The sequence below is a fragment of the Saccopteryx bilineata genome, chromosome 4 (genome assembly GCF_036850765.1).
Source record: "Saccopteryx bilineata isolate mSacBil1 chromosome 4, mSacBil1_pri_phased_curated, whole genome shotgun sequence".
Lineage (NCBI taxonomy): Eukaryota > Metazoa > Chordata > Mammalia > Chiroptera > Emballonuridae > Saccopteryx > Saccopteryx bilineata.
Genome location: NC_089493.1, coordinates 265,965,951 through 265,991,586, shown reverse-complemented (window position 1 = coordinate 265,991,586; position 25,636 = coordinate 265,965,951). Strand labels below are relative to the sequence as shown.

The 25,636-nt window shown below is 44.3% G+C and overlaps 2 protein-coding genes and 1 pseudogene across 3 annotated transcripts in view; 1 reads left to right on the top strand and 2 right to left on the bottom strand.

Annotated features, from left to right (window-relative positions):
- The first annotated feature begins 19 nt into the window (after positions 1-19).
- Positions 20-9,161, top strand: NSUN5 (NOP2/Sun RNA methyltransferase 5). 2 transcript variants are annotated; one of them, XM_066274530.1, is made up of 11 exons: positions 20-129; positions 220-342; positions 864-1,038; positions 1,129-1,237; positions 7,003-7,141; positions 7,227-7,342; positions 7,661-7,799; positions 8,121-8,209; positions 8,286-8,426; positions 8,495-8,612; positions 8,722-9,161. In XM_066274530.1, exons 1-11 carry the CDS (start codon positions 37-39, stop codon positions 8,731-8,733), a joined length of 1,254 nt encoding a protein of 417 aa, XP_066130627.1. In that variant the 5' UTR covers positions 20-36; the 3' UTR covers positions 8,734-9,161. The 2 variants fall into 2 exon arrangements, with proteins under 2 accessions (XP_066130627.1, XP_066130626.1); XM_066274529.1 differs by having other exon boundaries at positions 7,661-7,839; positions 7,999-8,209; positions 8,722-9,160.
- Positions 9,162-9,189: 28 nt separating this feature from the next.
- Positions 9,190-25,636, bottom strand: part of POM121C (POM121 transmembrane nucleoporin C) — a 34,299-nt gene continuing 17,852 nt past the window's right edge. The window contains exons 6-13 of the mRNA XM_066274527.1: positions 18,931-19,022; positions 18,035-18,108; positions 17,441-17,565; positions 17,215-17,317; positions 16,722-16,898; positions 14,144-15,793; positions 11,827-11,949; positions 9,190-11,425 (exon numbers count right to left, since the gene is read on the bottom strand). Of these exons, the coding sequence (XP_066130624.1) occupies positions 11,328-11,425; positions 11,827-11,949; positions 14,144-15,793; positions 16,722-16,898; positions 17,215-17,317; positions 17,441-17,565; positions 18,035-18,108; positions 18,931-19,022 (2,442 nt within the window). The 3' untranslated portion in view covers positions 9,190-11,327. The remainder of the gene's footprint in view (positions 11,426-11,826; positions 11,950-14,143; positions 15,794-16,721; positions 16,899-17,214; positions 17,318-17,440; positions 17,566-18,034; positions 18,109-18,930; positions 19,023-25,636) is intronic.
- LOC136336879 (U4 spliceosomal RNA) lies at positions 17,000-17,079 on the bottom strand (annotated as a pseudogene).

Here is a 25,636-nt window from a genome sequence, read left to right as displayed (position 1 = left end):
TTGCGACAGAGCCGTAAAGACGCGCGGAAGCGTGCTATGGCGCTGTATGCAGCGGCAGCGGCAGTGCTGGCAGGCGTTGAGAGCCGCCAGGGCTCCATCAAAGGGCTAGTGTACGCTAGCCGTTTCCAGGTAGCGGGGTTCGGGGTTCGGCAGGGCGGGGTGGGGGGTTAGCCTGGGCCGGGTCCCCGCCTCAGCTCGTGTCGCTTTGGCCACGCGCAGAACGTGAAGCAGCTGTACGCACTCGTGTGCGAGACGCAGCGCTACTCTGTCGTGTTGGACACCGTGATCGCCAGCGCCGGTCTCCTCCGCGCCGAGAAGAAGCTGCGGCCGCACCTGGCCAAGGTGACTGGCGGCGTGGGGTGGTGTAGGGCCGGGCAGTGAGTCCCTCCTAACCTGGTTCCAGCTCTGTACCGCCCATGGGGTGACTGGAGTAAGTCACTCTTCCGAAATTAGGATGTGCCCCTCCTCTCTTGAGTATTGAATTGAGGTGGTGGGAAGAAAATGCTTTAATTTCAAACCTTGTGTGAAAGATTAAATACGAATAAAAATACACAGTAGTAATGGTAGGGACTCTTTTGGTAAAACGAAAGGGTTGATGTTGACGAGGAGGAGGGTTGAGATCCTGAGCTCCGCTGGTGAGTGGCCAACCACACGGAAAGGGTTCAGGACTGGGGAAGCAAGTCATCAGGTTCAAAGCCTGTGTCTACCATTACTTCTATGTGATCTTGGACAAGGCACTTCACTTTTACCTGTTACTGTTTGGACAGGTGGTCTGTTCAGCTCTTCCAGTCCCAACAGTAGGAAGTTCAAAGGCACTAATGCTTAGGGTTCTTTTCTCTTGGTCTTCATCTCTTCATCTCCAGGTGCTAGTGTATGAGTTGTTGCTTGGAAGAGGCTTTAGAGGTGGTGGAGGCAAATGGAAGCCTCTGTTGAACCGGCACCAGGCAAGGCTGAAAGCTGAGTTGGCTCGGTTGAAGGTTCATCGAGGTGTGAGCCGAAATGAGGATTTGTTGGAAATGGGATGTGGGCCTGGCCCAGGTGAGCTGAGTTGTGGGGGTGGGGTATAGCCATCAAACTTTAAAAGGAGAGGGCTATCTTTCCGCCCACTTACGTCTGATTGCTTCCTAGCTTCCCAGGTGCCCCGATTTGTGCGGGTGAACACTCTCAAGACCTGCTCTGATGACGCAGTTGATTATTTTAAGAGGCAAGGTTTCTCCTACCAGGGTCGGGCTTCCAGGTGAGTTTACAACGCTGCCCAACTGCATTAATCCAGAGAGGTGCCTGGGGGCACTAGGGAAACAGATGGGAAGAGAGAGGTGGGGTGGTTGTGACTGCACACTCGGCTTTCTGCCTATTTTCATAGAAGTTTCTCTGTCCTCTTCCAAGGCCTGCCTTCTTCAGTCCCTTAAATATTGATTGTTCGCGGAGTCCCATCGATAGTCTTCTCTCTCTCTCTCTTTTTGAAAGATTTTACTTATTGACTTGAGAGAAAGGGAGGGAGGGAGGGGGCAAGATCATATATACTGCTCACAAAAATTAGGGGATATTTCAAAATGATTATGAAGCAATAAAATATCTCTTAATTTTTGTGAGCAGTATAGTTGCTTCATTTTAGTTGTTCATTGATTGCTTCTGGTATGTGCCTTAACCTAACCTGCGACCTCAGTATTCCAGGTTGACACTCTATCCAGGGCACCACGACAGGTCAGGTGCATTTTTCTAATGTATCCCTCAATTTCTTCTCTAGCTCTGAACTCCTAATTCTGCCCAGATGATTCTTGTCTCTCATTCTAGACTTCCCGCTTGTATTCACACCCTCAAGTTCATATTAGTCAGTGCTTTAGATACCATAGTCACAGCATGTGTCAAACTGAATTCATCCTTCCTCTGAACTTTGTACCTTTTTTGTTGTTGTCATGTTTATTCAGAACTCAAGATTTAAAAATAGTTCTTCCAGAAGATGTGCTTTTGAAGTTTTGGATTATTTTGAAGCATTCTTTTTTTTAAATTGAGGTATAATTGACATATAACACTGTTAGTTTCAGGGGTATAATGAAATGAACTATTTGATATTTTGTATATAATGCAAAATGATCACTACAGTGAGTTTAGTTAACATCCTGCCACCAAACATAGTGACAGTAATTCTTTTTTTTTTCAACAATTTGGTTTTTTTTAATTATTATTATTATTTTTTACAGAGACAGAGTCAGAGAGAGGGATAGATAGGGACAAACAGGAATGGAGAGAGATGAGAAGCATCAATCATCAGTTTTTTGTTGCGACACCTTAGTTGCTCATTGATTGCTTTCTTATATGTGCCTTGACCGTAGGCCTTCAGCAGACTGAATAACCCCTTGCTCAAGCCAGCGAACTTGGATCCAAGCTTTGCTCAAACCAGATGAGCCCGTGCTCAAGCTGGCGACCTTGGGGTCTTGAACCTGGGTCCTCGGCATCCCAGTCCGACGCTGTAGCCACTGTGCCACGGCCTGGTCAGGCAGTAATTCTTTTCTTGTGTTTTGTATTCTCTTAGCCACTTTCTAATATGCAATACAGAATATTAACCATAGTCACCATACTGTACATTATATCCTCATGACATTTAATAATTGGAAATTTGTACCTTTTGACTACCTTCACTCATTTTCCCCCTACTCCCCCCCCCCCCATTTGTTATTTGTATCTATGAACTCTGGGGGTATTTTTTGTTTGTTTTTTTTGAGAGAGAGAGAGAGACAGTAAGGGAAAGAGATGAGAAGTATCAACTTATAGTTGTGGCACTTTAGTTCATTGGTTGCTTCTCATATGTGCCTTGATCCAGGAGCTTCAGCTGAGCCAGTGACCATGGGATCATGTTGATGATCTCATGCTCAAGCTGGTGAGCCTGTGCTCAAGTCGGCGACATCAGGGGTTTCGAACCAAGGACCTCAGCATCCCTGGTTGATTCTCTCTCCACTGTGCCACCACCAGTCAGGCTGAGCTCTGGATTTTTGATTTTTGTTTTAAGATTCCACATATAAATGAGATCATATGATATTTGTCTTTCTCAATCTGACTTTGCTCTTAAGGTCCATCCATCTTGTCGAAAGTGGCAAGATTTCATTATTTCTTTTTTTTTTTATTTTTAAAAAATTTTTTTTATTTATTCATTTTAGAGAGGAGAGGGAGAGACAGAGAGAGAGAGAGAGAGAGGAGAGAGATAGAGAGAGAGAAGGGGGAGGAGCTGGAAGCATCAACTCCCATATGTGCCTTGACCAGGCAAGCCCAGGGTTTCGAACCAGCGACCTCAGCATTTCCAGGTTGACGCTTTATCCACTGCGCCACCACAGGTCAGGCCAAGATTTCATTATTTCTTATGGCTGAATAATAGTCCTCTGTGTTCATGTCACATTTTCTTAATTTATTCATCCATTGGTGGACACGTAGGTTGTTCCCATGTCTTGGCCATTATAAATAATGCTGATGTGAACATGAAGGGGCATATATCTTTTTGAATTATTGTTTTCCTTTCCTTTAGGTAAATACCCAGCAGTAGAATTGCTAGATCATATGGTAGTCTGTTTAAAAATTTTTAAGGAACCTCTATATTCTTTCCCATAGGCAATTTACACTTCTACCAATGGTGCATAAGAGTTCCCTCTTTTCCACATCCTTGCCAATACTTGTTATTTTTTGTCTTTTTGATAATAACCCTTCTAACAGGTGTGAGATGGTATCTCATTGTGATTTTGATTTGCATTTTCCTGATGATTAATGTTGTTGAGCCTCTTTTTGTGTATGTTGGCCATCTGTATGTCTTCTTCGGAAAAATGTCTATTTAAAACCTCAGCCCTGCCTGACCTGTGGTGGCGCAGTGGATAAAGCATTGACCTGGAAATGCTGAGGTCGCCGGTTCGAAACCCTGGGCTTGCCTGGTCAAGGCACATATAGGAGTTGATGCTTCCAGCTCCTCCCCCCTTCTCTCTCTCTGTCTCTCTGTCTCTCCTCTCTCTCTCCTCTCTAAAAATGAATAAAGAAAAAAAAAGATTAAAAATAATAATAAATAAAACCTCAGCCTTTTTTTTTTTTTTTTTTTTTTTTTACAGAGACAGAGAGTCAGAGAGAGGGATAGACAGGGACAGACAGACAAGAACGGAGAGAGATGAGAAGCATCAATCATTAGTGTTTCATTGCGCGTTGCAACACCTTAGTTGTTCATTGATTGCTTTCTCATATGTGCCTTGACTGCAGGCATTCAGCAGACCGAGTAACCCCTTGCTGGAGCCAGCAACCTTGGGTTCAAGCTGGTGAGCTTTGCTCAAACCAGATGAGCTGGCGCTCAAGCTGGCGACCTCAGGGTCTCGAACCTGGGTCCTCTGCATCCCAGTCTGACACTCTATCCACTGCGCCACCGCCTGGTCAGGCTCAGCCCGTTTTTTAACTGAATTGTTTGTTGTTTGCTATTGAGTTTTATGAGTTCTTTATGTATTTTGGATAGTTATATGACTTGCACATGTTTTCTCCTATTTAGTAGGTTGCCGCTTCATCTTGTTGATGATTTCCTTTGCTGTGCAGAAGCTTTTTAGTTTGATACGTTCCTACTTATTTCTTTTCACTTTCGATTTCAAAACCAAAAATCTTACCAAGAGCGATCTCAAGGAGCTTACCACCTGTGTTTTCTTCTAGGAGTTTTAGGGTTTCTGGTCTTACATTCAAGCCTTTAATCCATTTTAAGTTGACTTTTGTATATGGTATAAGGAAGTGGTCCAGTTCCATTCTTTTGCATGTGGCTGTCCAATTTTCTCAACACCATATATTGAAAAGACTTGTCCTTTCTCCATTATATATTCTTGGTTCCTGTCATAAATTGGTTTGGGTTTATTTCTGAGTGCTCTACACTGTTTCATTGATCTGTGTGTTTATTTTTATGCCAATATCATACTGTTTTCATTACTATAGCTTTGTAATAATATTGTGTGAAATCGGGGAACATGATGCCTCCATCTTTGTTCTTCATTCTGAAGATTGCTTTGGCTATTTGGGTCTTATGGTTTCATACAGTCTAAGATTTTTTGTTCTTTTTCTGTGAAGAAAATGCCATTGGAATTTTGATAGGGATTGCTTTGCATCTATAGATTGCTTTGGGTAATATGGACATTGCAACAATATTCTTTCAACCCATGAGCATGGAATATTTTTCCATTTATTTGTATCTTTAATTTCTTTCATAATCTTTTTATTTTTTAGAGAGAGACAGAGAGACAGGAACATTGGGCTGTTCCCATATGTGCCCTGACCGGGGATTGAACCATTAATAATATCTTATTTGGTTTTCAATGTACAGGTTTTTCACCTCCTTGGTTTCACCTCCTTCTGAGGTATTCTTTTTGATACAATTGTAAATGAGCTTGTTTTAAAATTTCTTATAGTTCATTACTAGTGCATTGAAATAGACCATATTTTTGTGTATTGATTTTGTATCCTGCAACTTTACTGGTTTTGTTTACTAATTCTAAGAGTATTTTTTGGTGGAGTCTTTAGGGTTTTCTATATGTATGTTATTTGCAAATAATGACAATTTTACTTTTTCCTTTCCAATTTAGATGCCCTTATTTCTTTTCTTGCCTAATTGCTCTGGCTAGGACTTCCAATACTGTGTTGAATGCAAGTGGTCTTGTCTTATTCCTGATCTTAGAAGAAAAGCTTTTAGCTTTTCACCATTGAGTATGTGATTAGCTGTGCACTTGTCCTATATGGTTTTTATTATGTTGAGGTATGTTCCCTAAAACAACTTTGTTGAGAGTTTTTGTCATAAATAGATGTTGAATTTTGTTAAATGTTTTTGCTGCATTTATTGAGTTATTTTTATCCTGCATTTTGTTAATATGATGTATCACATTGATTAATTTGAACCATTCTTGTATCCATGAACTTAGCATCCTCTGCATTCCCTATTTTAACCTAACGTATAACTAGGCACCCATTTGGTCAAACCAGAAACTGAGTCATCCTGGATGCTTCCTTCCTCTCCCTCCAGTCATTCACTACTTTGTTTTCAGAAACTTTCTCAACTCTCCTTTCTTTTTGTCTTCCTGGACATTACCTAGGTTTAGGCACTGAACATTTCCTACCATGATTGGCTGAATTTGATTGGCTGCAGAGAGATTTGAGACCATATCCAATGTGCTACTCCCTGCTGAAAACCCTTTTTTGGCTCTCCATTGCGCTGTGCCCTCTGCCCCCTCACAGGCCCGTCTACTCTGGCACTCCATGCACCTGTTGTCCCCACAGCAGTTGCTGCTGTCTGCCCTGTTACTGCCTCACCTCCTCCCGGACTCACTTTGTCCTCCGGTCTGTCCTTTGACAGGTTTAGAAAGCCTCTGCTCCCTCCCTCACCCCCGTTTTAGGTGTTCCCCCTTCTGTCTCTAGCATGTTGCTTGGAGACTAGGGTGGTAGAGAAGAGAGTGGCTGTGTATGGGTTGGAATTTCAGCTCTGCTACTTGATAGCTTTCTGAATGGAGACAGTATTCTATTCTGTAGGCCTGTTTCTATGTGGGTCAGGTGGAGTGGACAGTGCTCCTTTGCAGAGTTTAGTGAATGTAGTTTTCATCTCAGCTCCTCATGTTACTACTCATTCATCTATCAGGAGTCAGCTCAGTACTTATCTCCTCCTTGAGGTTATGCTTCAGCAGTAACTGAGTGCCTGATTGGTGCCATGTGTTTTTATAAATAATTGCATGTAACTCATTTAATCCTCATAGCCACCACTTTCCAGAAGTGTAAACAGGCTGAGACAAAAGCACTTGCTCATGCTCTTACCGCCAGTAAATGGCTGAGGTGGGATCCTGAAACCAGTCTGGTCTGAGAACCTAGACTCTGTCTTATCCTGTTTGTTTCTTCATAGCAGTCTTAAACATTTGTTGCATGAATGAATAGTTAACATGTGAGGTAACATGTAAAATGCCCAGCCTGCTTGGCATGGAAGACTTCAGAAACTGTTGAATGGTTCTTTTTCCTTGGCAGTCTTGAGGACCTACGGGCCCTCAAAGGGAAGTGTTTTCTTCTGGACCCCTTGTTGCCAGAGCTGCTTGTGTTTCCTGCCCAAACAGATCTGCATGACCATCCACTATACCAGGCCGGTCACCTTATCTTACAAGACAAGGTAGGGAAGGTGGGTGAAGGGAAGAATATGTGGGAGTGACTGACTTGAAGTCTGTTCACCCAGCCATTGTGCTCTGCCCTGCCAGGCAAGCTGTCTCCCAGCCATGCTGCTGGCTCCGCCCCCGGGTTCCCATGTCATTGATGCATGTGCTGCCCCAGGCAATAAGACCAGTCACTTGGCTGCTCTTCTGAAGAACCAAGGGTGAGTGTCATGGTCAGACAGGGAGGGAAATGGGGTCTGATCCTGTGTTGGTGAGAAGGAACTTGTTTTTCCAATAGGTCTGAAGGCTGAAAGGCAGATTTTCCTTTAAATATTTCCTTCTGGACCCAGGACAGTTACCAGTATAACCCCAAGCTAAACTTCCCAGTGGGTTGCATGTGTGAGATGTGAATACTGTAGTTCTTGCATGCCATTTAAATATTTTCTTCGTGTCCTGACAATGTACATTTGTGTGTCAGAGCTGTGGTCTGTTAAATGCTGTATAAACTCAGTTAACCTCAACTCTGCCCTTTTCCCTAGGAAGATCTTTGCCTTTGACCTCGATGCCAAGCGGCTGGCATCTATGGCTACTCTGCTAGCCCGGGCTGGAGTCTCTTGTTGCCAGCTAGCTGAGGAGGACTTCCTGACAGTCTCACCCTCAGACCAGCGTTATCAACAGGTCCAGTACATTTTGCTGGATCCTTCTTGTAGTGGCTCTGGTGAGATGGGGAGAAATCGTGGCCTATGGATAGTTCTTTAGGGTCTTGAGTTTAGTTCTGACTTGAGTCATCTTGTGACTCTGGGCAAACGCTCTCACTTATAGAGTGGGGATTTCAATATGAAATAAGGCAGTCTGTAATTCAAGCACTCTTCTCTAGGTATGTTGACCAGACAGCTGGAGGAGCCCGGGGCAGGTACACCGAGTAAGGAACGCTTGCGTGCCCTGGCAGGGTTCCAGCAGCGAGCTCTGTGCCATGCGCTCACTTTCCCCTCCCTGCAGCGCCTGGTCTACTCCACGTGTTCCCTTTGTCAAGAGGAGAATGAAGATGTGGTACAGAATGCCCTGCAGCAGAGCTCAGGAACCTTCAGGTAGTGGGTCTTCACCAGGGTCTTGGGGAGGGGACTACTCTTTTTTACCTAGAAGTCTGCTATTTCTTCTCTACAGGCTAACTCCTGCCCTACCTTCCTGGCCCCACCGAGGCCTCAACACTTTTCCAGGGGCAGAACACTGCCTCAGGGCCTCCCCTGAGACCACGCTCACTGGTGGCTTCTTTATTGCTGTACTTGAACGGGTGGAGGTGCCAAGGTAAACAGGGTGCCTGCTGGGAAGAGGCTGGAAGACTGGGACACATCTAACTTGTACTTTTCTTCTAGCTCAGTCTCACAGGCTGAAGTGTCAGCACCAGAACTTAGACCCAGCCCAACTCCAAAGAGAAAGAAGAGGCGGAGAAAAGCAGCAGCCGCTTCTAACACGCTGCCTTGCACACAGCAGGTGCTCAAAGCTTTTGACTTTTTGGGTGGAAGGAAAGGAAGACTAGTTCTCCCCTCACCTTCAGGCAGCGGTTTTGTTTCTGAAAGGTTCATTCTTTGTGTTGCTATAGGAAGGACACTGATAACCCTGTTTCTCCAGCTGGAAAGATGGAGTGGATTTCTTTGTCCTTTGGGTTCCTTCCCTGGTGAGAGACATGCAACCCACAAAAATAAAAGGCAGGACATGGCCTGACCAGACAGATGGTGGCGCAGTGGATAGAGCGTTGGACTGGGATGCAGAGGACCCAGGTTCGAGACCTCGAGGTCGCCAGCTTGAGCAAAAAGCCCACCAGCTTGAACCCAAGGTCGCTGGCTCCAGCAAGGGGTTACTCGGTCTTCTGAAGGCCCGCGGTCAAGGCACATATGAGAAAGCAATCAATGAACAACTAAGGTGTTGCAACGTGCAATGAAAAACTAATGATTGATGCGTCTCATCTCTCTCCGTTCCTGCCTGTCTGTCTCTGACTATCCCTCTCTCTGACTCACTCTCTGTCTCTGTAAAAAATAAATAAATTTTAAAAAAAAGGCAGGACATGGTCTACGATAGATCACAGTTTTTTTTTTAATTCTTAATGACATAAGGAGATAAATCTCACATTCATACTAAAAATTCCAACTAGACTCACAGGAATTAAGTCTTTGTTTGTAATGGAAAGTCCCAGCCTCCCGTTCCTGTCCAGTGCACGTACATGTACACACACACACTTACACACACACTCGGGCCTTGCCAGGACACCCTCTTCAGGGGGTTCCTGGACCAGTTGTTCTGCGTGTGGAGCTGAGGTAAACTAGATCAGAGTACTAAAACTAAGAGGGTCTACCTTATGCAAGGTATAGGTAGAAGTTTGATTTCTAGGCCCATGCCCCACCCCACCCTCTAATTCCTAGTAGGTATGTGGGACTTGAGGTTCAGGCTCCCTCCTCAGCTCCACAGACAGTTAAGTATTAACAGAGCTCTTCTTGGGGGTGGAGAGGAACAGCTAGCCCCTTGCCACAAAACATTCAACCTCAGTCACAAAGGGGGAGGGGGACTAGATCTACGTCACATTATTTATAAAATAAGAGTTACATTTTACATAATGTGTCCAGAAGGAGCTCGAGTCCCTCAGGAAAGCTGCCTGGGACAGCATTGAGCCTCTTCTTCACACAGGCATAACTTAACTATACTGCTAATTCCTAGTCAACAGCATGTATACTTAACCACCTCAATGAACCAAGCTTGAAGGAATTTAAAAGGCAATTTAGCTTAAATACAAAAATAAATTTTTATTTTGTTAAAAAATGTTTAAATATTTTTTTTCTTTTAATTTAGACACACACATTCATACTTCTCCCAAAGAGGATGGGCATGGCAGCAAGGCTCTTAGGCCTGGGTACTCAGTTTCAGAACAAAAGAAGAAAAGAAGGGTTGGAAGTCTTTTTTTGGGTGGAGGTGGGAGACTAAGAATTTTAAAGTATGGTTTATTAATTTAGGTTTTTTTAACATATGCTAGGGGTGATCTAACCTCTTGTGAAGTCAGGTAAGTAGGAGAGAAACAGCAGAGGGAAGAGGTCTTTGCTTCCCCTTGGCCCTATCCTCCTGGGCTGCCAGCCCTTAAAGTCAAAACACCATTTGAAAATCCAGGAGTTGGCACTTGTAGCTGTAAAGTGGTGCTACTTTCCACATTCAATTAGCTAAAGTCCCAGAAACTTGAAACAGTTAAGTCCGGCACTACCAACATGCCGCCACTCATACAATTCAATTATTCCTCCAAACTCGATTCAAAGAGTAATAGACATGAGCATCAGACAAAGCTACACAGGACAAGGCTTTAAACATACAATCCTGGAGAGGCAGACATGCCCAATGAGGCCAGCAGGAAGGGTGGGCAAGGAAGCAGCTGAAAGCGGTGGGCGTCCTGCCTACTCCAAGAGCTTCTGTCCCTCGAGTGAGGGATCGCCCCTGGATCTACCAGGCTAATAGTCTTGAGCCACCAAGCTTTTAGGGGCCAAACTGGCAGATAGGGTTGGGGACAAAACACTGACTCAGACTTGGCAGGAGAAAGTGAAACGGCAGGAACAGCATCCACTGGGGTCTTCAAGGCAAAGCTTGGAATGGATCCTGCATGGAACCAGTTGAGGGACAAAGCAGCAAGAAATGGGGTAACAGTCCCCTAAAGGGACTAGAGAACCACTTGATATAGCCAAGCCAAGCAAGGTAAAGCTTTAGGGATAATCCACCTCCTCTAATCCCATCAAATTCATGAGAGGGGGGAGGTGTGGGCAGGGCTCTTGGCGCTGCCTGCTACCTACTACCCTCCAGCAAAGATAGCTCTGGGGAAAAGGCGGGAAGCGAGGCCGCCTGACTAAGCTTATACACTAAACAAGTCAGGGAAGTAAGTGGACAATATGTACAGATGTTTCTTTAGTTCTCTCCAGCCTCACCAGTGGAACTGTTCAAGTAAAGGTTTCAGGCTTCTGCCCTGCCACATCGTGCCGGCCCCTCCCCCAAGAGGCCTGAGGCTTCAGCTTCCTTAGAGGGAAATGGCCTCCAAGGCTACACTACCTCCCTGGTGGCTGAAGCCAGAGGTCTGGGGTAGGTTTGCTTCACGGAATTAGATGGGCTAGAGGCTCTTCCTAGCAGGTGCCAAAGTCCAGATTTGGGCAGGAGGTGGGGGGAATGGAGGCAAGGGACAGATTATTTCTTGCGGGTATGCTGCCTTCGGGCCTGCAGTCGCTGTCGTGCCCCTGGGGTCTTGGATCCTGCACCAATGGAAAATGAAGGGGCCGCCGATCCTGGAAAGATTCAACAAAATCTAATCAGGGCAGCTACCTGAGAACACTTCTTTGGGTGCCCTAATCTCTGGAAGGTTATGCCAACAGACCTCTCTCTAGGGGCTTGAACAGGGCTTCCCAAACTGTATCAATTACTTTAAGGCAGGCGCCTACTGAAAACACAAAATCTCAGAATCCGTCTGCGAGAGGTCCATGAAGGCCTTTGTTCCTGGCTTTCCAATGATCCAGGAAATTCTGCCCAAAAAAGCTCCTCTGCTCTCTGCTGGACTCTCAGCCTGACCACCTGATCTTCTCTAGATAGGACTCAGAAAGCCAAGAACCTGCCAGCCCCGCCCCCGCCCCGCCCACTCTTTTAGAGGAATAAGCAGGTCATGCGAGCAACAGAGACTTGCCAAGCTTACCGAAAGGTGGGACTCCAACAAAGCCTTGGGTGGGTGTTGAGGATGCCCCAAAGGAGAGGCTGCTGCCTGATGTGCCCACCCCAGGGGCAGGGGTGTTCTGACCAAAGGAGGGTGTGGAGGAACCTAGAATGAAGAGAGAGCAGAGAACTGTACAGACTAGGCTGGTGAGTGGAGCGCATCAAGGCAGTGGGTAATGAACCTTGCAAGACCTGCTCTCCACAGGGGCACTCCCCATAGGACACCTTAGCTCTCAACCACTGTTCTGGTTCATCCACTGAAAGGAATTGCACAGGATAATGAAGTCTTAACAGCTGATGCTCCAGGTGACCTACCTGTCTCCTAGCCTGCTAACTACTGTCCTGCAGCAGATAAAAAGCTTCAGTGCCAGAGGGGGACACTCAGTGGACCCCCACCGTCTAGCTTGTCCAGGTACCTTCTCTTCTACCAGGACTAATCATGTTATGCCTCTTCTGTTTACCTGAACCCTCCACTCCAGAAACCCGAGCCTTCCACCAAACTCACCACCACTCCCATCTACCCTGTCGGTCCCCTAGTCTGCCCATAGGGTGGGCCCTAGTGGAACCCAGTTAACAGCAAACTCCCTTGCCTTCACCAAATCCTGATGTCCAGCAGACACTTTCCCTACAGCCCTTTGCAGGAAAGGCTGCATTCTCTCTCATGTGCACTTGTCTCAGCCTAATGTGGTATAAGCATTATTTTTGCTCCTTGAGGCCCTGGCCTTGCCCCTCCAATCTATTCCTCTATCCAGTCTCACCACCCACTCCTATGGTCACACCTTCTCACCACCAAGAACTGCTCTGGCACCCCGATCTTTTTTTTTTTTTGTATTTTTTCAGAAGTTAGAAGCGGGGAAGCAATCAGACTCCTGCATGCATCTGACCGGGATCCACTGGCATGCCCACTAGGGGGCGATGCTCTGCCCATCTAGGGTATCGCTTCGTGGACACTGGAGCCATTCTAGTGCCTGAGGCAGAGGCCATGGAGCTGTCCTCAGTGCCCGGGCCAACTTTGCACCAATGGAGCCCTGGCTTCGACAGGGGAAGAGAGAGACAGAGAGGAAGGAGAGGGGGTAGGGTGGAAAAGCAGATGGGCACTTCTCTTGTGTGCCCTGGCCAGGAATTGAACCCAGGACTTCCACACACCAGGCTGACGCTGTACTGCTGAGCCAACTGGCCAGGGCTAGCACCCAGATCTTAATTGCAACTACTACACTCCTCCTTACAGCTCCATTTCTAGTAGTCCTGTATTTCCTTTGTCTCAACAAAACCTCCAAAATCACTGCCCCTCCTATTTTGCTTGAGTTTAAACAGGTTGGATTTTTACCAGCTATCCAATTAATTTTAGGTCTACACATGAATGACTGAATGTTGCTGGAGAAAAATAACAGAGCTAACTGGCCTCACTTTAAATTCATAACAACTTTCCAGCCTTCCAAAGTGCCTGGCAATTCTACTGCACTTTCTCATTATGTTCCTCTCTACTCTCCAAAATGACTATTTAAAGAGGCCCTACTTTGTACATAATTTACCCTAATCTCCCAAGATTGTTTATATTTAATGAAATAGAAGCTATCAGGATTAAAATTCCTAATTCATCTTTCACATGGCAAGTCAGATCACTTCATTCTTCTGTTTGAAATTCTGTAGTAATTTCCCTTAGCACTTTAAAAAACCCAAACACTTAAGCCTGGCCATGAATGATCTTAACTGCCTGCCTCTCAATCACTTTTTACACTAGTTACATTTTTTAACTTCCAGCCTCACCTTGCTTTTCTGTTCATATCAGGCTTGTCTTTGGGCCTCTTCAGTAGCTATCCCATGCCCGCAAAGCTCACACACCCCTAACCCCTATACTCACAACCCCTTTTGGTCATAAATACAGTCCTGGCTTAAATCTATTTCCTCAGAAAGGCCTTCCTTGACTACCTAAATAGCTCCTCCAGTTAGTAATTTACATATTTTAATTTTAACAAGATATTTATCGTGCCTGACCAGGGTCACTCTGTCTGCTGTAGCCCCCTGCTCAAGGCACATATGAGAAAGTAATCAATGAACTAAGGTGCCACAACGAAGAATTGATGCTTCTCATCTCTCTTCCTGTCTGTCCCTATCTGTCCCACTATCTCTCTGTCTCTGTCATACACACACAGAAAGGTATTTATCGCTACCTGACACTGTATATATATATTTAATGCCTGTCTCTTCACAATACTAATGTGAAGCTCTGTAAGAGTGGAGACTATGCTGGCACTTAATACAGTGCCTGGTACAACAGACCAATCAATTCCTAGTCTCACCTCCAAACACAGGCTTGCTCTCAGGCGTGCTGGCCACGTTGAAGGCAAATGCTGTGCTCTGGCTGGGAGCACCCAGTGTGTTCTGACTCAAGCTCCCCCCAAAGGGGGCTGTGCTGCCAGTGGTCCCACTCTGTCCTCCTCCAAAGCAGAATCCTCCAGAAGTAGAGCTTGTGCCTGGGGTAGCCACATTGATCCCAAAACCCCCGCTGCCAGCCGGGGCTGCTGAGCTCCCAAAAGTGAAAAGTGATGGTGCTGTGCTGCCAAACACTGAGCTACTGGTCCCGCTGCTGGTGGTCTGGGTTGTAGCTCCAAAGCCAGATGTGGTGGCTGCACCGAAGGGGAAAACAGCTGTGGTGCCACCGAAGGCTGGCTGGGTGCTGGCAGGGGTGCCAAAGGCAGAGGCTGTGGGCTTCAAACTACCAAAAGCTGACTGTGCAGTGCTGCCAAAGGCTGGCTGGGTTGGGGCTGGCACTGGAGTTGCAGTCGGGGCTGGGGATGCAGAGTTTCCAAAAGTGAAAGAACTGCCAAAGCTGGGGGCAAGGGTTGGCTTGGTAGTTCCTGGTTGCTGCCCATCAGTGGCCCCAAATGCAGGCTGGGGGTTGGCTCCCGGATATGATGGGAGAGGGGCCTTGGTGCCTGAGCCAAAGGGAATGTTGAATGCTGGGGTGGTAGTGCTATTGAACGTCAGGGTAGGCTGGCTGGTGGTGACCGGGGCTGAGGTGGTAAGGGCGCCACCAAAACCGCTAAAGCTGGTGGCGCTGCCGCTGGCGGCAGTCTGCACGGCACTGGGTAGAGACTGGCCAAAGGTGGTGACAGTTGTTGAAGCAGGCATGGTAGGAAGCTTGCTAAACTGGAATATGGAGTCTATGGCTGGGGTAAAGCTGGCACCAGAGGCAGGGGGATTCCCGAAAAGGAAAGGCTGGGAGGTGGAAGTGGTGGTGCTCGTCATGCTGCCCATGCTGCTGGCCACACTGCTCACACCAAAGCCAAAGGCAGGCTTTGAGGCCGAGTCTGCAGAGGTGCTGGCTGTGGTTATGGAAGCCAGTGCTGAGGTGGCACTGGCCTGGCTAGTGAAGAGAGGGGCGTTTGTGGTTGTGGCTGGAGTAGTTGTTTGATTGAAGAAGGGAGTTGGCATGGGCACAGATGTAGGTGGCCCCATGTTGCCAAAAACAGGCTTGAAAGTAGGGGGTGAGGTGCTGGCAGGAGTGGGGAGGGTGGAGCTGGAAGATGCTGCAGTTGTGGCCTTGGAAGGGCTACATGGCACGGGGCCCTCATTCTCGCTCTTAGGCGGGGTCTCAAAAATGGGCTTGAACACGGGAGATGCTGAAGTCACAGCAGGAGCTGCAGAGGCAGAAGGGTTAGCAGGTGGAGTGCTCAGCATTCCAAACAGAATACTTTGCTTGGGGATGGGGGATGGGGCAGGGAGGGCTTGGGATGTGGCCGATGTTTCAGCCTGAGAAGACAGAAGTGATTTGGTGTCAGTGACTGGTATCATGGAAGAAGTAGGGGTCAACCCCAAGAAAGTGACCGTGGACTTGGAGTCTGAGGAGGTGCTTGGAAGGGGTGCTGATTGTGGAGAGCCAAGAGGGCCCAAAAGGCTGGGTGTCTTCGGAGGCGAATGGGCCTCAGTGGTTGCCACTCCACCTGATTCTGGGGAGAAAAGTTGAGAAAGTGAATTCTGAATACCTCCAATGTGACGACACTGTCATATGTGATGATGCTTCTACATCTTCCCTCAACCCAGCACAGCGTCGGGTATTTCAGTCAACAAATATGACTAAATCTATACCACAAACCTTTAAAGTATTCATTCCTTAAAATCAAGGAAGTGTTCAACATTTCTACCCTTCATAGATCATAATGAAAATAGAAGGGGATAAAAGCTGCCCTAATTGGGGCTAAATGTGTGTAAGCTAAGGAAGATCCAATCACCTGAGCAAGTACAATTAATAAATGAGCTATACCTTATTCACCTAACATAGATTCATTATATTGGCCTACCACATGCTAAGAGCAGAGCATATAACTACGAATGAGAGAGTCTCTGCCCTTGAGCCCTGGGACAGGCTCATGCTAACATATACTACTGTATGATAAAGTGCACTAACAGGAGTGTGTATATATGCAGTGCCATGAAGGCAAGGGACTGAAACAGTCAACAGACCCTTTGAACCTAGAGGGAAAGTAATTAAAATATTATCTTGTGCCTGTGGTCTAATAAGCATGTGTTAAGACATCCTTAACTGTATAATCACATTTACACTTCAGCCATACCTCATGAGGTAAGCACTGTTTTCATTTTTCAGAGCAGCTAAGGAACTGGGTTTCAAATCAAGAGCCATTTGATTACTAAAACTAAGCTTGCTTTCCCAGCTTTAAGTGTTCCAGCTCCCCTTCCCTAAAATTTCCTGATTATAGAATGCTGACGCTCTTAAATGTGCACCAGGTCAGGTCTGGTCAGCCAGAATAGTTTCAATCCTTAAAATCTGTAGTGACTGACAGGCATAATGCTTTTACTTCAACCTCAATGAAGGTTGATGATGTCATTATGTGCTCTAAGGGAAACTCTCCCACTCACCTGGGAAGGATGGTAGACTTGGGGAATTCTGCATCTTTTTCAAACTCTCCAACAGTGGGTTAGTGCTGGGGGCTGGGAGAGAAGTGGGGGAGGGACCAGCCCCAACAGTAGGCAGGGTAAAAGTAGCAGAAGCCTGAGTGGTTGGTGGGTTGTCAGTGACAGAGCTCGAGGCAGCATCTAAGGAAGAAAGACAAGATTCAATTGTCCTCCCTGGTTTGGGAATTACTTCCAGTGGCATATCATGGGGAATGGGGATGCTCAGGGTCTCAGTATAACTCACTTAGAAAAGTTTTCAATTAGCAATAATCGCGCCTCGGATAAACCTCATTGGCTACGATACTATAACTCACTTAGAAATGCTTCCCGTTACCCTCAGTGCTCACTGTTCTCCAAATTCTACTTAGGCCCAAATGGATTTCTCAGATGAGAAAAACCAAAATAAAAGCAAAGAAAACAAATCCTCTCCAGAGTGTGAAAGATCTTTATCTCTTACCAGTCTTATCTTCCAAAACCTTGTTAAACCATTGCAAAGAAGCTTTCTTTTCCAAGTCTAGGTCCTCAGCAGTAACTGAATAACCAAGCTGGGGAGGTGGAGGCTACCCAAGAGAAAAAGGAGAAGTCGAGTTAACCAGAGAAACTGGAAGAAACCCGTATTTAGCCTTCTTAAGACTTAGAAGCACTAAGTGGGAGTGGGCAGGGGTAGATGGACAGGACCATACCAAAGTCAGCTGGTCCCCTCGCCTGGAGGGCAGTAGCTGAATCTTCCTTTTACGCTGCCCAGAGCTGCCAGGTGTAGCTGGGGAGTTCTGCAAGTTCTGTTTCTTCCATGTGGTTGTATCTACAACTAAAGAAAGAAATACAGTCTTCTCCCTTCCCTTCCAGAAATGCATATAGGTGTATGTGTTATTTATCCACCTGGTTATTAACACTGAATTTTCACTGGGTATCTCTGAAAGATTTTTATCTTCCATGGTTTGGGCTCTTGGATTCTGCTTACAAGATTATGTCTAATAGTCAAGAGGATATAAAAGAGATTTAATCCAGATGCATGCATGCAACTGCTAGACAATAATTTGTGGATTGTTCGCAGATACCTCAACCTAAGCTTATCCCTATCCCATGGTATACTGTATTTGATTTTGTCACCTTTTCCCCTTACTTGACTACAAACCTCTGAAGACAGGAACTTCTGTCTCTGTATCTACTGGAGCCTCTATACAGCAATGCCAAAAGCATGTTTCAAGCAGGTAGTAGTCTATATCTCCTTCATAAACACTTTGACCACAGCTACCCTTGTGTGTTTATCAACCTACCCTTTTCTCCCTGGGACTCCTTGTCAGTTACTAATGGAGTTGAAGAACTAGAATGATGAGAAAGTTCCTCTTCTCTGTAAGAGAAAAACAGAATTAAGTTTAGAGAGACCTCCTGACAACAAATACTGAATAACTTATACTGTCCTAACTACCACTGGCCAAAGTCTAAAACAACCATGATTTGAGATCTCAGTACGCCAGGACAAAAATAAAAATAAAATAAGTCAAAAGAAACTTCCTAGAGAAATGAAGAGAAGTAGTTCATGGAAACCAGAGAAGCCACTGTCTTAAAACAAGCACAAACAACTATCTTCAAAACCAGGGGTCCCCAAACTTTTTACACAGGGGGCCAGTTCACTGTCCCACAGACCGTTGGAGGGCTGCCACATACAGTGCTCCTCTCACTGACCACCAATGAAAGAGGTGCCCCTTCCAGAAGTGCAGTGTGTGTGGGGGGGGCGGATAAATGGCCTCAGGGGGCCGCAGTTTGGGGACGCCTGTTCAAAACCTTACTTACAATCTGCCACATCACTGAGAGTTTTAGTCACAGATATAATCCCTAAGAGAGTGGCATTCTAGCCAATTGTAGGTAGACCCAGCAGATCAGCTGAGGTCCAGAACGTGAAGTCTACTGCTCGCTGACATTATTCACTCTGTTCACTCTATTCTACTCTTATACCAGGTCACTCATGCAATAGAAGAGAACCAGAGGCCCCTACAGTCAGTGCATAAAGAACTGTGAGTAATGGGAGCCAATTCTGGTGGGTACTTCACAGTCCTTCTAGATGTTAATTTATTTGATTCTCCAAATTAAGAGTTACAGAAAAGCTTAAGTGCCAAGTAAATTTCCCTCCTTCCCTGACCAATAATCCACAGAGCAAATAATAACTGATTACCTTATTTTCTTTGCTGGTCTCTCTGGTGTCTGGGAGCGGGATGAGGCCGGGCTGGAAAAGGGTGATGAACCGGGACCACTTCTCTTCCATAGCTAAAAGTCAAACAAAAGCAACATGATTGATGCTAGTTGATAGTTTAGCATTCAACCTTCAATATAATTGTGTGTTCTACTCATACTGCATATAAAGTCTCCTTATGACTAAAAATACCTTTGTGAAGAAGGCTCCTGAAAAGAAAGTCAATTACCAATATTAGGTAAGTATGGAATAAAAAAAGTGTGAAAAAGTAATAGAATGCTAACTAATAAATGTAGAAGGAATTAAAGTACTTTTTGCATATATTAAAAAGTGAAACTTTACATTCAATTATGGTTTAGAGCTATGACGCATACATTAACTCTATATTGTCTATGGAAATGATCAAAGTAAAGTAAGAAACTGTTCCAGTGAAGCCTGACCAAGTGATGGCTCAATGGACAGAGCATTGACCTGGGATGCTGAGGACTCATGTTTGAAACTCCGAGGTTGTCGGCTTGAGCATAAGCCAAACCAGCTTGAGCGTGGGATCACAGACATGACCCCATGGTTGCTGGCATGGCCCAAGTTCACTGGCTTGGCTGGAGCCCCTCAATCCCTGTCAAAGAATGTATGAGAAGCAATCGATGAACAATTACAGTACCACAAGTATGAGTTAATACTTCTCGTCTGTGTCTCTCTCACTAAAAAAAAAAAAAAGAAAAACTGTTCCAGTGAAGATAAGCTTTACACTAATTAATTAGCCTTGCTTTCATTAAGTTTTCATTTTATATTTTTTTTTAAGTGAGACAGAGGGACAGACAAAAAGGGAGAGAGATGAGAAGCATCAATTCTTCGTTGCAGCACCTTAGTTGTTCATTGATTACTTTCTCATATGTGCCTTGACAGGGAGGCTCCAGCCAAGTTAGTGACCCCTTGCTCAAATCAGTGACCTTGGGCTTCATGCCAGCTACCTTTGGGCTCAAGCCAGTGACCATGGGGTCATGTCTATGATCCCACATTCAAGCTGGCAACCCCATGCTCAAGCTGGTGAGCCTGCACTCAAGCCGGATGAGCCCACACTCAAGCCAGTGACCTCGGGGTCTCAGACCTGGGTCCTCAACATCCCAGGCTGACACTTTATCCACTGTACCACCTCCTGGTCAGGCACTTTAATTTTTAAAATATGTATGATGTTAATAACTTTTACAACACCTATGGTACTTATTGTTACATGAGAATTATCCATATACCTGTCTCTTCTACAAGGCAGACCCTTACAGCAAAGATTGTGTCCTTCATCTTTGCCTCCTTCAAAGGAACCTAGCAGCAAAGTAATTGACAAAGAGAAGCACTCTGCAAATAAGTCTTCATTCTCATTATGAAGATACTAAACTATCAATTTTTCCTACTGAGAAGCTTATTTTTTTAGATTTTTATTCATTTTTAGAGAGAGAGGAGAAAGAAAGAGAAAGAGCAGGGGTAGGAGCACGAAGTAACAACTCCCAAATGTGCCTTGACCAGGCAAGCCCAGGGTTTCAAACCAGCAACCTCAGCATTTCAGGTCAACACTTTATCCACTGCGCCACCACAGGTCAGGCTTCTGGTGATTTCTTACTCTGCATCAGTAAGCACAAACAGGGAGATAAGAGTGCTTAATTAAAGTTCAAAAAAAGAAAAGGATTTAAAAATCAAAGCTAGGTGGTAAAACAGCAGAACTGTTCCCTAAGGAAGACTAGTATCAGGAAACCCAAGGCTCAGAATGACTTTGAGCAAAATGCTAAAATCAATAATGTTTTTTTTTTAATGTTACTCAGGTGAAAAACGAGAAAGGACAGTCATCTGAAAAAAAAAAAAAAGGTGGAAGCCTCACATCTTGTGTTTTTAACAAAGTGCCAAAGTGGTTTTAATGGTTTGCTAAGGTTGAAGTCAACCTGGGTTCAACACTTAGGGGGGAAAATGTTATATCTTTACTCCATAGAGTATACCTGCACACATAATCCAGATGTAATAACAATTTACATGTATAAAAGTTTAACAAAAGAACTAGAAAACAATAGATGAATTGTTAAATAACATAGGGAAGAAAACAACTTTCTATGCCAGAAACAAAAGAGCCTGACCAGGTGGTGGCGCAATGAATAGAGCATTGGACCGGGACGCAGAGGACCCAGGTTCAAAACTCTGAGATCGCCAGCTTCAGTGCGGGCTCACCAGCTTGAGCCCAAGGGTCGCTGGCTTGAAGCCCAAAGTCGCTGGCTTGAGCAAGGGGTCACTTGCTCTGCTGTAGCCCCCCAGTCAAGGCACATATGAGAAAGGAATCAATGAACAACTAAGGTGTCACAATGCACAACGAAAAACTAATGATTGATGCTTCTCATCTCTCAGTTCTTGTCTGTCTGTCCCTGTCTATTCCTCTCTCTGACTCTCTCTCTGTAAAAAAAAAAAAAAAAGATTAAAGGGAGAAAAGTCATTGAAAAAGACTAACTTCTGCAATTTGGATATGAACACACGGCATAAAGAGAGGGGGAAGAGACTGAACCTGCACAGATGAATAAAGATAAAATGCAATCAGGCCCTGGCCGGTTGGCTCAGCGGTAGAGTGTCGGCCTAGCATGCGGAGGACCCGGGTTCGATTCCCGGCCAGGGCACACAGGAGAAGCGCCCATTTGCTTCTCCACCCATCCACCGCGCTTTCCTCTCTGTCTCTCTCTTCCCCTCCTGCAGCCAAGGCTCCATTGGAGCAAAGATGGCCCGGGCGCTGGGGATGGCTCTGTGGCCTCTGCCTCAGGTGCTAGAGTGGCTCTGGTCTCAACATGGCGACGCCCAGGATGGGCAGAGCATCGCCTCCTGGTGGGCAGAGTGTTGCCCCATGGTGGGCGTGCTGGGTGGATCCCGGTCAGGCGCGTGCGGGAGTCTGTCTGACTGTCTCTCCCTGTTTCCAGATTCAGAAAAAATGAAAAAAAAAAAAAAATGCAATCAGAAGAAAAAGAACTACTGTATATGTGAAACATTTTTTAACGTAAACCTAATGGTAACCAAAAAACAAAAATCTAGAGCTAAATCGTGTAACAACAAAAGAGGAAACGGGGGAAAAAATCGTAAACCACCACCAAACTAAAACAGCAGACACACAAGGGAAAAGAAACAATGGAGATACAGAGCAACCAGAAAATAAAAGACAAAATGGCTATAATAGTCTTCAAATATCAGTAATCACCCTAAATGTAAATGGACTGAACTCACCAAACCAAAGGCACAAAGCAGCAAAATGGGTTAAAAAACAAGACCCAATTAACCATATGTTGCCTTCAGGAGATCCATCTCATCTACAAAGGCAAACACAGGTTCAAAGTGAAGGGGTGTAAGATGATACTCCAAGGAAATGACATTCAGAGAAAAGAAGGTAAAGTTATACTTAAAACAGACAAAATAGATTTCAAGATAAAAAAGTAACAAGATTTATAATGAAAAAGGGGATAAGTCTTCAAGAAGACATAACACATCAATATGTACACAGCCAACCTGGGAGCACCAAAATATATAAAGCAATTATTAATGAACCTGAAGGGAGAAACAAAAATACAGTTATAGTAGGAAACCTGAATACCTCATTGACAGCAATGGATAGATCATCTAAAATGGAAAGTCAGTAAGGAAATATTGGCGTTAAATGGTGCATTAAACCAAATGGACATAATATTTACAAAGCTTTCGATCCTAAAACAATCAAATACACATTCTTCTCAAGTAAACACATAACATTCTCAAGGACAGATATGTTGGGGCATGAAAGCAGTCTCAATAAATTTAAGAAGATAGAAATAACACCAAGCACATTTCCAAATACAACGATATGCAACTGGAAATTAACTACAAGAAGAAAGCTAGAATACAACAAATACACGGAGATCAAACAACATGCTATTGAACATACTAGGTCAAGAAGAAATAAGAGATCATACACATAGAGCCCTGGCTACATAGCTCAGTTGGTTAGAGCATTGTTCCAAAGTGCTGAGGTTGCTGGTTCAATTTCCAGTCAGGGCACATATAGGAGCAGATCAATGTTCCTGTCTCTCTCTTGCTCTCTAAAGTCAATACAATAAACATTAAAAAAAAAAAGATACATAGAGACAAATAACAATGACAGAATGACATATCAAAATTTTGGGGATGGGCTCTGGCTGGTTGGTTCAGTGGATCAAGCTTCAGCTTGGTATATGGACATCCAAGTTTGATTCACAATCAGGACATACAAGAGAAGTGACCATCTGCTTCTCTCCCCTTCCCACTCCCTCTTTTTCCCCTTATATGGCCAGTGGCTTGACTGGTTTGAGCATTGGCTCCGGGCACTGAGGATAGCTCATTTGATCTGAGTATGTCAGACTCAGGCACTAAAAATAGCTTGACTGATTCGAGCACTAGCCCCAGACAGTAGTTGCTGGGTGGAACCCAGTCGAGGTACATGTGGAAGTCTGTCTCATTATCTCCCCCCCTTTCACTTAAAAAAAATTGGGGGAATATACCTAAAGTAGATCTAAGAGGGAAGCTTATAGCATTACAGGCCTACCTCAAGAAACAAGAAAAGTCTCAAATATACAATCTAACATGATATCTTAAAAAACTAGAGAAAGAGGAACAAAGCCCAAAGAGCGTAGAATGATATACAAATTAGAGTCGAATTAAGTCAAATAGAAAACAAAAAGACAACAGAAAAAAATCAGTGAAACAAAGAGCTTGTTCTTTGAAAATATAAATAAAATTGACAAGTCTCTGGCTAGTTTCACTTAGAAAAAGAAAACCACTCAAAATCTGAAATGAAAGAGAAGTTAAAACACACACCACAGAAATACAAAGGATTATTCAACAATGCTATGAAAGACTACACTAACAAATTTGATCATCTAGAAGAAATGGACTTCTTAGTAATATATAATCTTCCTAGACTGAATCATGAAGAATTGGAAAACCTAAATGGATTGAACAGTAAGAAAACTGAAACAGACGTTAACCACCCTCCCACAAAAAGTCCAGGACTGGACAGCTTTACTAGTAATTTGGACAAATATTCAAAGAAGATTTGATATCCATCCTTCTCAAACTCTTCCAAAAAATTGAAGAGGGAATATTTTCTAACTCATTTCACAAGGGCCACATTATCCTAATACCAAAACCAGTCAAGGACAACACACGCACAAAAAGAAAATAACAGACCAATACATCTGATGAATATGGATGCAAAAATGCTAAACAAGGCCCTGGCCAGTTGGCTCAGTGGTAGAGTGTTAGCCCAGTGTGTGGAGGTGCTAGGTTTGATTCTCAGTCAGGGAACACAGGAGAAGCAACCATCTGCTTCTCTACCCCTTCCCTACCCCCTTCTCTCTTCCTTTTCCACAGCTATGGTTCCAATGGTTCGAGCAAAGTTGGCCCCATGCACTGAGGATGGCTCCATGGCCTCACAGCAGACACTAAAATAGCTCAGTTACTGAGCAATGGAGCAGTGGCCCAGACAGGCAGAGCATTGCCCTGTAAGGGGCTTGCCGGGTGGATACTAGTTAGACACATGCAGGAGTCTGTTTCTGTCTCCCTGCCTTTCACTTAAATTTTAAAAAATGCTAAACAAAATACCACCAAATCAAATACAATAATACATAAAAAAGAAAATACAACACATTCAAATTGGGTTCATTCCAGAGACACAAGGATAGCTCAATATATGCAAATCAGTTGATGTGACACATCACAACTAAATAAAGGATAAAACTCATATGATCATATCAATAGATAACAGAAAAAACATGACAAGATACAACACTCATTTATGATAAAGAACACTCAATAATGTGGGAACAGAAGAAAAATACCTAACATGGTAAGGGCCATATATGGCAAACTTTCAGCTAATATAATCAATGAATAAATAAAAGCTCTTCCTCTAAGATCAAGAACAAGACAAGGATGACCACTTTCACCATTGTTATTCAACATAGTACTAAAAGTTCTAGACAGCCTGACCTGTGGTGGTGCAGTGGATCAAGCATCGACCTGGAACGCTGAGGTCACTGGTTCAAAACCCTGGGCTTGCCCGGTCAAGGCACATATGGGAGTTGATGCTTCCTGCTCCTCCCCCTTTCTCTCTCTCCCTCCCTCTCTCTCTCTCTCTCTCTTCTCTAAAATGAATAAATAAATAAAAATAATTAAAAAAAAAAAAAAAAGTTCTAGACAGAGCAATCAGGCAAGAAAAAATTACAAAGCATCCAAATAGGAAACAAAGAAGTACATTTGTCACTATTTGCAGATGACAGGATTCTATATACAAAAACCTCTAAATATTCCATCCAAAGATTATTAGAAATAAATACAATAAAATTGCAGGATACAAAATCAAAATACAAAAATCTGCTGTGTTCCTATATATTAACAATAAAATATAATAAAAAGAAAACAATCCAATTTATAGTTTCAAAAACCTAGGAGTAAACTTAAAGGAAGTGAAGAACCTATATACAAAAAAACTGTAAGCCACTGTTGAACCTGAAGAAGACATACAGATGTGGTACATACTACAAAGAAATACTACTCAACCATGAAAAAGATGACATACTGCCATTTGCAACAATATAGAGCATCTTCAGTATCATGCTAAGTGAAATAATCAGATAGAGAAGGACAAGAACCACATGATTTC

Excerpts from the sequence above, each read along its gene's own strand:
- NSUN5 (XM_066274529.1), top strand. The coding sequence starts at position 37 with ATGGCGCTGTATGCAGCGGCAGCGGCAGTGCTGGCAGGCGTTGAGAGC. Across the intron at positions 343-863 it reads TGCGGCCGCACCTGGCCAAG|GTGCTAGTGTATGAGTTGTT; the intron begins GTGACTGGCGGC and ends CTTCATCTCCAG. Across the intron at positions 8,210-8,285 it reads CAGAGCTCAGGAACCTTCAG|GCTAACTCCTGCCCTACCTT; the intron begins GTAGTGGGTCTT and ends TCTTCTCTACAG.